This window comes from Lithobates pipiens, unplaced genomic scaffold, assembly GCF_037356315.1.
Source record: "Lithobates pipiens isolate NorthernLeopardFrog02 unplaced genomic scaffold, aLitPip1_a1.2 Scaffold_23, whole genome shotgun sequence".
Taxonomy (NCBI): Eukaryota; Metazoa; Chordata; class Amphibia; order Anura; family Ranidae; genus Lithobates; species Lithobates pipiens.
Genome location: NW_027507785.1, coordinates 292,373,749 through 292,387,011, shown reverse-complemented (window position 1 = coordinate 292,387,011; position 13,263 = coordinate 292,373,749). Strand labels below are relative to the sequence as shown.

The 13,263-nt window shown below is 44.9% G+C and overlaps 1 protein-coding gene across 1 annotated transcript in view; it reads right to left on the bottom strand.

Annotated features, from left to right (window-relative positions):
• Positions 1–1,144: 1,144 nt before the first annotated feature.
• Positions 1,145–13,263, bottom strand: part of LPAR3 (lysophosphatidic acid receptor 3) — a 63,664-nt gene continuing 51,545 nt past the window's right edge. The window contains exon 3 of the mRNA XM_077450335.1: positions 1,145–2,692. Within this exon, the coding sequence (XP_077306461.1) occupies positions 2,367–2,692 (326 nt within the window). The 3' untranslated portion in view covers positions 1,145–2,366. The remainder of the gene's footprint in view (positions 2,693–13,263) is intronic.

Here is a 13,263-nt window from a genome sequence, read left to right as displayed (position 1 = left end):
TCACAGGCAGTGTGTGCAGCTGCGGACCAGGAAATGTCTCACTAACCGTTATTAGCGGTGCGCAGTGTCGGCTTCTTGGTGGGATCGGGCATGTGGGATTTCTAACACACCTGAGCCCATCTCTACAGCAAACATGCCATTCTGTCAGTAGGGAAGGCATTGATCCTGTATTCCTGTAAAACAGAAACATAGATCAATGCCTCCCCATAGTAAAAGCACCTTCCTCAAAGTGAGAAAACATATTAGGCACACAGTTAACCATTTGATTGCCCCTGAAGTTAACCCCTTCTTAGCCAGTGTTAATACAGTGACAGTGCATATTTTTAGAACTGATCACTGTATTGGTGTCACTGGTCTCCAAAAAGTAAAGTGTAAAAAGTGTCACTTAATGTCCGATTTGCCCGCCGAAATGTCAGATGCTGATCGCCGATATTACTAGTAAAAAATAACAAACAAACAAACAAAAATTCCATAAATATATCCCATAGTTTGCCCCATAGTTTGCCCCATTATCCCATAAATGCTATAACTTTTGCGCAAACCAATCAATATACGCTTATTGGGATTTTTTCACCAAAAATATGTAACAGAATACATATTCGCCTAAATTGATGAAAAAAGTTGTTTTTTTCAAATTTTTTATTGGATATGCTTTATAGCAGAAAGTAAAAAATATTTTATTTTTTTCAAAATTGTCAGTCTTTTTGAAAAGTTTATAGTGCAAAAAATAAAAAACGCTGAGGAGATCAAATATCACCAAAAGAAAACTCTATTGGTGGGGGAAAAAAGGACAACAATTTTATTTGGGTACAGCGTCGCGCGACTGCGCAATTGTCAGTTAAAGTAATGCAGTGCCATATCGCAAAAAATGGCCTGGTCATGAAAGGGGGTAAATCTTCCGAAGGTCAAGTGGTTAAGGGCTTGACTTCAATGAGTGCGTCAGTAGCTAGTAACAGTTCTCTTATTGACTTCCTTGACTTTGGCGCTAAGCTCCACCCAGAGATGGGTGGAGCTTTGCTCTAAAGTCAGGGAAGTCAAAGACCTTAGTGACAAAATAAAAACAGAAAAATTCCCTAAATGCATCAGATCATCAAATAAATTATAAACACTTGTCTACTTACTGATTGTTTATGTGAAAAATAAATAAGATCTTCATCAAACATTTATTATTGTATATACAACAGGGCCGTGGACATGTGTATAAGTACATAATTTAGTATGTTGAGACTGAGGATGTCTTGAACCAGAAACAAAAAAACAAAAAAAAAAACTAGTATATTTACATTTTACAATTTTACAATTTATATTTATAAAAAAGTATACCACAGGTCTATATACAGTTATGTCATCCAGTCTTCTATTCAATGCATTCCTTACATAGACATGAATAAAATATGTATAGTTTTTTTACTTCCTCTAAGGCTCTGTTCATACTTAGGCATTTTTGGGAGTTTCTCTGCTCTAATGCCGCGTACACACGATCGGAAATTTGGCCAACAAAAGACCGATTAGAGCTTTTGGTCGGAAAACACGATTGTGTTTATGCTCCATCGAACTTTTGCTTGACTTTTCGGCCAGTAAAAGATTGAGAGCATGTTCTCAATTTTTTAGTCGGAAAAAGTTCCTATCCGAAAATGCGTTCGTGTGTATGCAATTCTGATGCTCAAAAAGTCACACGTGCTCAGATTTAACTACGAGACGGAAGCTATTGGCTACTGGCTATTGAACTTCCTTTTTCTAGTCCCATTGTACGTGTTGTACGTCACCGCGTTTTTGACGGTCAGAATTTGGTGTGACCGTGTGTATGTGAGACAGCTTGAGGGAATTCCATCGGGAAAACCATCAGAGCTTTTTCAGACCAAAATTCCGATCGTGTGTATGGGGCATAAGCCTCGGCTCTAAAAAAGCCCAAGAAGACTAATCCCATTCATTTCAATGGCCCTTGTTCACATATGAGTGTTCTGTTGCTTAAAGCAAAATGTCCGTCGCTCAAAAAAGTACATGAGCTTTTTTTTTTGTTGCAAAAACCATCAGAGCTTTTTCCGACCAAAATTCTGATCGTGTGTACGGGGCATAAGCCTCGGCTCTAAAAACGCCCCACAAGACTAATCCCATTCATTTCAATGGCCCTTGTTCACATATGAGTGTTCTGTTGCCTAAAGCAAAATGCTCGTTGCTCAAAAAAGTACATGAGCTTTTTTTTGTTGCAGATTACAGGTGTTTTAATTTTTTTTTTTACATTGGAGACCTTTTGAACTTCAAAACGCCTGTACAATACGCTGCAAAAAAAACGCCTGTTAAATAGCAACACCTAGATGTGAACTGAGCCTTAGTCAGTGTGCATCATTGCATTCATTCTCTTAGGGTCACTTGGCATTTACTGTCGGCGACTGGCTGCCGATTTCCTCCAGGTAATGGCTGGTAGTCGTGTCGTTGCTCCGCGTGCTGTTCACAGTAGAGGGAAACCGCGAGCTGCGCCGGTTTCCCCTGTAAAAGCTGCAACGCATTATTCCTTTAAATGTCCTCCACATCTCCTCATCCTTGTATGAGTAGATAATGGGGTTTATGACAGAGTTTGTCAGGGCGAGCAGAAGAAACCACCTTTTCACCTGCTGAAGTCCACATTGGGTGCAGTTGAGGCCATCCAACAGCAGGACCACCATCCCTGGAGTCCAGCAAATTACAAATGCACCTGCAAGTACAAAGTCAGAGGTTTCACAGTCAATAAAAGCAAAGCAAAATTACATACTACAACAAACTGTTAACTTCAACAAAACCCAACTCAAGAAAAATGTTTACTTTTGGATAAAATGGGGAAGGGATAGAGCCTGCCAGGTTGGAAGTCAACGTGGAGACCCATCATTTCTCCTCTGCAGTTAATGTTGAAGTTAGCGATGTCAAATTTTTACATGACCACAGTCCAGCTTAGACTAATATACAGTAGGTATGTACTAGGGTTGCACCGATACCGATACTAGTATCAGTATCGGTGTCGATTTCGAGTATTTGCCCAAGTACTTGTATCGGTGCCGGAGACGATGGCTGGAGTAAATTTGAAGAAGGCTGGAAAAATTTTAGCAAACAAAATTCTAACTGTAAATTTGTTTTTTTGTTTAGGAAATATTATGTAGAATTTAAATCATGATCATTGTGTCAGGTCACCTGAGACCAGGTGACAGATGCACTCTGTAGGAGTCGGAAGTACACCGCAAGGTTGTGGACCTTAGGACTGACTGCTGCGGATTGTACCCAGGGAGATTCAGGACACAGGTCTACTGGATCACTAACACAGATCTCAGTAGGAGCTAGAGCATAGATTCCCCAGGGCGCGGAGTCTAAGAACCAGCAGGTGTTCACTAGAGCCTCCAGTGGTGAGGATGGACTTGGCTGCAGTCTGACTCCAGGTCACGGCCCCTAGGGTCTCACAGCTCACACTCACAGTAGACTACAGGAGAAGGAAGCAGCAGGCTGGAACAACAAGAATAGTAAGGGGATAAGGCAGAGGTCAGGGCAACTAGCAGACAGGAACAACAGAGTACACGCCAAAGGTTCAGGGTCACAAGCAGACAGGGATGGTCAAGGACATGCCAAAAGGTCAAGGTCACAAGCAAACAGGAATCGTTGAGAACACGCCAAGGTCGGTAACAGAGACAAACGAAAGAGCACACGGCAAGCAGGAACCAGGACGCCAAATACACAATGGTTGATCAGCCTTGTTGGCTTGCAGTGCACAGGTTAATATAGGGTTCCCTGATAGGGCCTGGGGTGGAGCCATGCTTAGGGGAGAGGTTATAAAAACCACCAGGTGGAAGTGGCTGGCCTCTTAGTCAGAAGACATGAGGGGAGGTAAGCAACCAGAGGAAGATAACTGTATAACCATGACACATTGCAACCAAACAACATTTTTCATACAAGATTTTTTAGTAATTGTTTTTTATTTTCTATTCAATGCTCTGACAAGCAATTTTTCTGACTTTTTGTAAAAATGGTTGAACAAAATTCTACTGGTGTATGGCCAGCTTTAGTCCGTGATCCCCCATACCCAAAAGTACGGTGCATTTTCTTTCCTCCTGGTGGCTGAACAGAGCTGTGGTGCAGTGATGGGAAGGTTGCTTATATGATTATATGTCCCCAGTAGGACTGCCATTAGAGTGAAACCTGTTGCTTGGACTCCAAGTGGACAAAGCATGGTATATATTTTACGTCTCATGCACACTGGACATTTCTACTATCTCTCCTAGACGCCTTTCCTCCTGGCAATGGTGTTTTGGAAGAAAAAAACATTTGATGCTATTAATCGCATGTAATATGTTTAGGTGCTTCAAGCTCTTCGGCATTAATTCATTTAATTGGCCGGAACAATAATTTATTCTGACCATTGAAATTCAAGCACTCAAGCCTTAACCCCTGTTTAGATGTGGAAACACACGTCTACTAAAACACAGCTGCTCCTGGATGCACTTACAGTGGGTTTTCTCGTCTGCCTTTAACCACTTGCCTACTGGGCACTTTTACCCCCTTCCTGCCCAGGCCAATTTTCAGCTTTCAGCACTGTCGCATTTTGAATGACAATTGTGTGGTCATGCAACACTGTACCCATATGAAATTTTTATCATTTTTTTTTCCACACAAATAGAGCTTTCATTTGGTGGTATTTAATCACCCCTGGGTTTTTATTTTTTGCTAAAAAAACAAATAAAGACCAAAAATGTTGAGATTTTTTTTTTTTAGTTTGTTATGAAATTTTGCAAACAGGTAGCTTTTCTTCTTCACTGATGTATGCTGATGAGGCTGCACTGATAGGTACTGATAGGCTGCACTGATGGGCAGTGCTGGGACAAGGTCATCCAGCGCCCAGGGCAAAGATGCCAAACTGCACCCCCCTTTCCCTTAGGGTTAGGGTCAGGGTGTCCCCTACCCCTGCAATAAACCATTGCGGCAGGGGCAGCCGTCCCTCCTGCCCACCCCTTGTCCCAGCCCTGCTGATGGGCATTGATGGGCACTGATGAGGCAGCACTGGGCACAGATTGGCATGCACTGGTGGGCACTGTTGGGACTGCACTTATAATCAGAGCACTGATTATCAATGTACATGTCCCTTTAAAGCCCCACACACACTATCAGTTTTTCTGCTGAGTCTTTCCTTCAGATTTACCAAAACCATATAATATGAGGGCAAGCCTTAGGAGTTTCAATTTATATGCAATCAGGCAGGCCCTTGTACTACATGGTTTTGGTAAACCTGAAGGAAAAACTCAGCAGAAAAACTGATAGTGTGTATGGGGCTTTACACAAGTTGGTTATCGGCTCTCTTCTTCTCAAGCTGTCAGCATGAGGAAAGGAGTGCCGATAACGGTCTTCTGTTTACATCTGTGATCACCTGTGATTGAACACAGCTGATCACATGGTAAAGAGCCGCTGATTGGCTCTTTACCTCAGTCTGTGATCAACAGGACCCTGTGATCACAGAGCGCACCACCCGCACCCAGCAGCGGGCACGATCACGGGAGATATGATGGCCTCCCAGAACTAGCCGGCAACGGGGTTTGCAAGTGGTAAACACCTATGTGTGCATGGACACATATGCTAACATGGAGGTGCGTTTAAAAGCAGGAAAAAAAACAGACGCCCCTAAGAGCAGCGCCAAAGATGTTCAGTGTGCGTGACGCCTCAGTCAAACCAAAGTTTTTCTTTTAACTATTACGATCAGCAAGGAACAGGTTAATAGCTATTCCCAGACAGTTATTAGGTTCTCTTTTATGTTAGAAGGACAGTCACGCTGCTTCCAACAACTGAAAAGCCTTACATTGATCCAGCTAATCAAAACCATCTCTCCTTTCATCTACACAGCAGTTTCAAAGGTGCTCATGAAAAGGGAGTTTTTCCAGTTTCGGGTCTTTTGTATAATTACTGTGATGAAGAAAGGTGGAAAAGCTCCCTGCAAGTCCCAGCACGAGCGAAGATAGATGAGCAGGATGTGACAAAACATAAACACCCAGCCCACGACAGCTTACAGCCTACATAAACTCTCCAGAGGAACCAGAAAATACACATAATAACATCTGATATTCACCGTAATAACAGCAAGCTTTTTGGTGGGCTAAATCAATTCATGGAGCAGAGCAACTTTTCCCAAAGTGGAATTCTCCATTGTGTGAGAAGAAAGACACTTTCCCCCACTAATAAGGTTCCCACAGTAGGGATTGTCCCCCAGCTGTGGCATGGTCATGGCGGGCCAGGTTCAGTATTCCATCTAAGCTATTGTTGTCGCTGGTCTAAGAGTCTTCTGTATGTGTCTATGAAGAATCCTCTACAGCTGCCTTTCTCAACCTTTTTAACATGGAGGAACCCTTTAAAGAGGAAGTAAACCCTGATGAGTTTACTTCCTCTTTCATTCCCTGCAAAGATAAAGCATAATGGACTACTATGCATCGCATAGTAGTCCATTATGTGTCACTTACCTGACACAGGAGCCAGCGAAGTCACCGCTTTCCCCTGTAGTCCGGCACATCCATCTTCTCGGTGGGTCTCGCCGCTCCGCCGCTGTCATTCGGCGAAGCCGCGATGATGTCACTCCCACGCATGTGCACAGGAGCTGCCGCTCGCGACATATCGCTGTTGACCGTGGCGCGCTCAGTGCGCCTGCGCACCGCTGTCTACGGCGCATGCGCCGTAGAAAAGGGTGCCTGTCTTTCGGCAAATATCTCCTAAACCGTGTATTAATCTAGGCTTACCTGTAGGTCAAAGTGTGTTGTAAGGGTTTACAACCACTTTAACCACTTCCCACCCGGCCAATGCATATATACGGCCGTCTACTCCTGATAGGACGTTCGGGAACGTCCTTCAGAAGTAGCGGGATCGCGCGCGCGCGTGCCCGCGCAGCGGCGCGATCCCGATGTGCTCATGTCACCCAGACACGGCACATCTCAGATCGGCAGGAGGGCTCTGTGATTGGCCCTCCTGATCACATGACGGCCGTGTCCAATCACGGCCGTCATGTGATGTAAACAAACAGCCGGTTGCTAGGCAATCGGCTCTCCTCTCCTCACACGGAAGTCATCGCTGAGGAGAGGAGAGCAGAACGCTGCAGCCGGCTGATGATCAGTGAGTATGAGCTGTTTTTTACAGCTTTTTACTCACTGATCATCAGTCTAGTGTCAACACACAACACACCACACAGTACAAACACAGTCCCCACATATGTCCCCAAAACATACATGTCCCCAAATAATAAAAACACATGTCCCTAATAATAAAAACATGTCCCCCACATATGTCCCACTAAAATCACATGTCCCAATGATTATCTGCACACATATGTACGTGATCACCTGCACACATATGTACATGATCATTTGCGTACATATGTCCCTGATCACACAAACCAATTATTATACACTTAACAGAATTTTTTTTTACCAAAAACATGTAGCAGAATACATTTTGCCTTAAATTTATGACAAAATTTGATTTTATTGAATTTCTTTTCAAAAAGAAAAAAGAAAATATTGTTTTTTTTCCAAATTTCCGCTTTTTTTGCGCTTATATCGCAAAAAATAAAAAACGGAGTCGTGAATAAATAGCAGCAAAATAAAGCTCTATTTGTGCGAACAAAATGATAACAATTTCATTTGGGTACAGTGTAGCATGACCGCGCAATTGTCACTGAAAGCGCTAGAGCGATGAAAGCTGAAAATTGGGCTGGGAAGGAAGGGGGTGAAAGTGCCCTGTATTGTAGTGGTTAAGAAGCTTTCTGTTTTCTTAGGACCCCTGCTAATAATTAATATATCTACAGCTCATGGTACATTAAAGCGGAGGTCCACCCTAAAGTGGACCTTCCGCTCATCGGAACCCTCCCCCCCTCCGGTGCCACAATCGGCACCTTTCAGGGGGGAGGGGGGTGCAGTTACCTGGATAATCCAGGTAACTGCACCCACTTCCGGGATAGCTCTCTGCGGAAAGGGGCGTAACTTATGCCCCTTTCCGCAAGTGCCCGCCCCTTCCCGCAAGTGCCCCGCTGCCTGCTGGGAAACACACAGATCCCAGAGGCAGCGGGGACCGTCCTTATTGCGCAGCGCGATTCGCGCATGCGCAGTAGGGAACCGGGAAATGAAGCCGAAAGGCTCCATTTCCTGATTCCCATACCCAAGATGGCGGCGGCAGGACCCGACAGGCGACCTAGAGATCGGCTTCGGGTGCCGCCATCGCGGGCGCGCTGGACAGGTAAGTGTCACTATTTTAAAAGTCAGCAGCTGCAGTATTTGTAGCTGCTGGCTTTAAAAAAAAAAAAAAAAAAACGCGGAGTCCCGGTGGACTCCCGCTTTAAGGCGATGGTCAGTGGGAAGAACATTGCTTACACATCCCCTCGTTAAAAAGACAGCTAAAAAAAAAAAATTAGTGTCAACAGTTACCTATCTGAAAGGCAGACATTTCTCATTGCTCAAGGAACCCCTTAGCAGCCTTTGGAGGCATGTTAGGGTTTCCACTGATTATTAGTTGGATGGTCAGAGGGAGAAATTCTCCTTACATTTGTGGTCATTGAGCAGAATCCTCATCTTACAGATGGCCAAAAAGAATGTTGTTGTCAGCAGTTACTTATCTGAGATGCCGAAATTGCACATTTCCAAATCCCAAGGAACCTCTGACAGCCTCTGGAGGAACCCTAGATGAGAAAGGCTGCTCTACAGGGTGTAGGTCCAGAAAAGTGGTGTAATGTAACCCCTTGTGAGGGCTCCATAACAATAAATAGAAAACTCACTGCTGTGTGACAATAAAAGCTTGGTTGAAAAACCGCTTTCATCCTGCCGAAGTCATGGGGGGGGGTCTCATCTCTATGAGAAAAAATTTGAGGAACTCCATTTATTCTCTCTTGAGAAGGGGAGATTAAAGAGGAAGTAAACCTGGGTTTACTTCCTCTTTGATTCCCTGCAAAGGTAAAGCATAATGGACTATTATGCATCACATAGTAGTCCATTATGTGTCACTGACCTGACACAGGAGCCAGCGAAGTCACCGATGTCCCCTTGTGTCTGGAGCATCCATCTTCTCGGTGGGTCTCGCTGCTCCGCCGCTGTCATTTGGCGAAGCCGCGATGACGTCACTCTCGTGCATGCGCACGGGAGCCGCCACTCGTGGCATATCGCCGTTGACAGCGGCGCGCTCAGTGCACCTGCGCGCCGCTGACAGCGATGCCTGTCTTTCGGCAAATATATCCTAAACCGTGTAGGTTTAGGAGATATTTTTCATGGACCTTTTTGTTTTGTTTTTGGTTTTTGCTAAATAAATAAAAAAAGACCCAAAATTTTGAAGAAAAAAAAAGTTTTCTTTTGTTTGTGTTATAAAATGTTGTAAATAAGTAAGTTTTCTCCTTCACTGATGGGTGCTGATAACCAATGAGGTGGCACTGGTAGGCAGCACTGATGGGTGGCACTGATATGCGGCATTCATGGGTGGCACTGGTGGGCACTGATAGGTGACACCTATAGGCACTGAAAGGCTGCACTGATGGGTACTTATGCATGGCATTGTTAGGCGGCACTGCTGGGCACTGATAGGCGGCAGTGATATGCAGCACTGATAGATGGCATTGATAGGCATCAGTAATGTCACTGGCAGGCATTGGTGAGGGGTACTGATTGGCAGCTACCTTGTCACTAATTGGCACTTCCCTGGTGGTCTAGGGTGGCATTCCTGGTGGTCCTGACGGTATCTTGGTGGTCCTGGGTGGGCATCTGAGGGGGGGCTGCTCTGATAAACAATCAGCACAGACCCCCCCTATCAGGAGAGCAGCTGATCGGCTCTCCTCTACTCGCATCTGTCAGACGCGATTGAGGAAAAGCCGATTAACAGCTCCTCCTGTTTACATCGTGATCAGCCATGATTGGACACGGCTGATCACATGGTAAAGATCCTCCGTCAGAGGCTCTTTACTGAGATCAGTGTAGTGGTGTGTCAGTCTGACACACCGCACCACTGATTGCCGCAATGTGCGCCCCCACGGGCAGCGAGGGTGGTCATTCTGGTGGGACATCATAGAATGAAAGCCGCGCCCCCCAGCCATCATTTGACGGCCGGCGGACGTAAATTGGTTAAGGTCATAACGGAGGACAAGTGGGCACTCTTTACGTCTAGAGAAAAAGAGATTTCATCTTCAAATACAGAAAGGTTTCTTCAAAGTAAGAGCTGTGAAAATGTGGAATAGACTTCCTCTGGAGGTGGTTCTGGCCAGCTCAGTAGATTGCTTAAAAAAAAAGGCCTGGATTGTTTCCTAAATGTACATAATATTACTGGGTTCTGGCATTTATCGGTAAAGTTGATCCAGGGAATATACAATTGCCTCTCGGGGGATTAGGAAGGAATTTGTTCCTCTGCTGGGTCGAATTGGATCATGCTTTGCTGGGGTTTTTTGCTTTCCTCTGGATCAAGGGTCTCCAAACTTTCTGAACAAAGGAACAGTTTACTGTCCTTCAAACTATGAAGGGGCCAGACTGTGGCCAGTGGGGGTAGAAAATGTCCTGGCATCAATAAGAGTAAAGAATGCCCAAATATTGGTATCAGTGGGAGGAATATGGCCCCATTGTTGGGAATTAGGGGAAGAAATAGTGCCCCATCATTGGTGTCTTTGGGAGGAATAATGCCCCATTGTTGTTATCAGGGGAAAGAATGGTGCCCCATCATTGGTGTCAGTGAAAAGAATAGGGCTCTGCAGTTGGTGTCAGTGGGAGCAATAGAGCCCCATTATTGGTGTCAGTGGGAGAAATAGTACCCCATTGCTGGGGTCAGTGGTAGGAATAGTACCCTATTGTTGGAGTCAGTGACATGAATTATGCCTTGTGTCAGTGGGTGGAATATTGTCTCAAAGACCTGATAAAGGCAAGCAATAGGGCCACATGTGGCCCCTGGGCCGCAGTTTGGGGACCACTGTTCTGGATCAACTGTAGGTATAGGATTTATGTATATAGGCATGTATAATTTCTTCATATTTTTTCTTTTTTTTTTTCTTTTATTGGTTGAACTAGATGGATTTTTTAAGCAGGCTGACTTTGTAACGTCAAAAAAAAAAATGCTAAGATTTTCTGCCATAATTTGGGACAGATTTGTTCTTAAAGTGGCTGTAAACCCTTACAAACCACTTTGACCTACAGGTAAGCCTAGATTAAGGCTTACCTGTAGGTCCAAGAAATATCTCCTAAACCTATACGGTTTAGGAGATACTTGCAAAAAGACAGGCACCGCTGCCTATGGTGCATGCACCGAAGACAGTGGTGCGCAGGCACACTGAGCAGGCCGCAGATCACTGCGATATGCCGCTCGTGTTGGCTCCCATGCGCATGCACGGGAGTGATGTCATCGCGGTTCTGACTAATCACAGCGCCGGAGCAGCGAGACCCCGAAGTCACTCCGGGATACATGGCAGCGGCGAAGATGGAGGACCGCTTCGGGGGCTTCGTTCTCAGGTAAGTTATTCATAATGAGTTAGTATGCTATGCATACTAGCTCATTATGTCTTTGCCTTGCAGATTGCATTTTTTTTTTTTTTTTTTTAAATAGCCTTTACTTCCTCTTTTTAAAAGCTTGAACAACCCTGAAAGATTCTAACTCAAAAAGGGTTCCTTGCTAAAGTTGGTTATTTCACAACTGGTGTTCTGGTCAGCTGGAGGTGAGAAGAGAGGGGATATGATCACTTATAAAAAAGGGAAAATAAGGTATTTATAATGTTGTTCTTTCTTTTTTTTTTTTTTTTTTTTTTTATGCATGCACAAATGTTTTGCCTTTCATTTCTATTTTAAACTGAATGGGTTGTTTTACAAGGTGATGGTTCACATATCCCTTAAAGTAAACTTGAATAGCGTCATCATAGATTTTATTTAAATGGTCAGTCAGAAAGGGTCATAGTAAGACAGCAAATGGACCTAACAAGAAATCCAATCAATTCAAACGCTGTCATAATAAGCTATCTGTTTTTTGTTTTTTTTCTTTAAGGCTGGGTTCACACCATCTTCACCGTTTCAGGTCCGATTTCAGCCAGAACGGACCAAAAGACGCAAAGGGCCACAGCAGAGATATGTGAAGCGGCTCCATAGAGAGACACTCAAAATCTCCTGCTATTGCGAATTGGGCATGGGGACCCAACAACTAATTTGCAATAGTGTGAGCCTAGGCTAAAGGTCAGGGCAGGACTTAGGGTGGTGGGGGCCCCTGGGCTTGAGTCACTTTCGGGCCCTGACTTCTGTACATTACCGTATTTATCGGCGTATAACACGCACCCCAAGTTTAGGAGGGAATTTTAAGGAAAAAAACTTTTAGGAGGGAAGTTTAAGGAAAAAACTTAAATTTAAATACCCATCAATGCAGCCTTGTCAGTGTCCATCTGCAGCCTTGCCCATCCATCTGCAGCCTTGCCCATCCATCTGCAGCCTTGCCAGTGTCATTTGCAGCCTTGTCATTTGCAGCCTTGTCATTGTAGTCTTGAAGTTTAAAAATGGTGCCGCTCTCAGGTCCTCTCGGCGGCTCTCGGGTCCTCTCGCAGTCCTGAGCGGAGCCGAGAGTAGACGAGTGTACTCGTCTCGGCTCACAGTCACGCCCAGTCCCTGTGCTATGTCCATCATAGGGTGGGACTGGGCGTGACTGTGAGCCAAGGAGAGTACACTCGTCTATGTATCTCGGCAGGGCCCCCTATTGGGCGGGGCCCATGGGCTTGAGCTTGAGCCCAGTCAAGCCCAATGGTACGTCTGGCCCTGCTAAAGGTGAAACAATCTTGTCTGTGTGAGGTACATTCATGCTGGATGGAAGTGAGAAGCTTCAAACAGATTATTACCTAACCCAACTATACTTCCCTGGTGAACTCATTATGACTATTAATTAAAGAGGAAGTAAACCCTCTTTGTTTCCCTGCAAAAGTAAAGCATAATGGGCTACTATGCATAGTAGCCCATTATGTGTCACTTACCTGACACAGGACCCAGCGATGTCACCGCTGTCCCCTCTTCCACAGAGTCCATTTTCTTTCCGGGCATCATGGTTCCTGCGCTGTGATTGGCCGGAGCCGCGATGACGTCAATCCCACACATGCGCATAGGAGCCGCTACTAACGGCATATCGCCGTTAGCAGCGGCATGCTCAGTGCGCCTGCATGGCGCTATCTATGGCGCATGCGCCCTAGACAAAGGTGCCTGTCTCTTTGCAAATATCTCCTAAACTGTGTAGGTTTAGGAGATATTTCTTGGACCTACCGGTAAGCCTTAATCTAGGCTTATCTGTAGG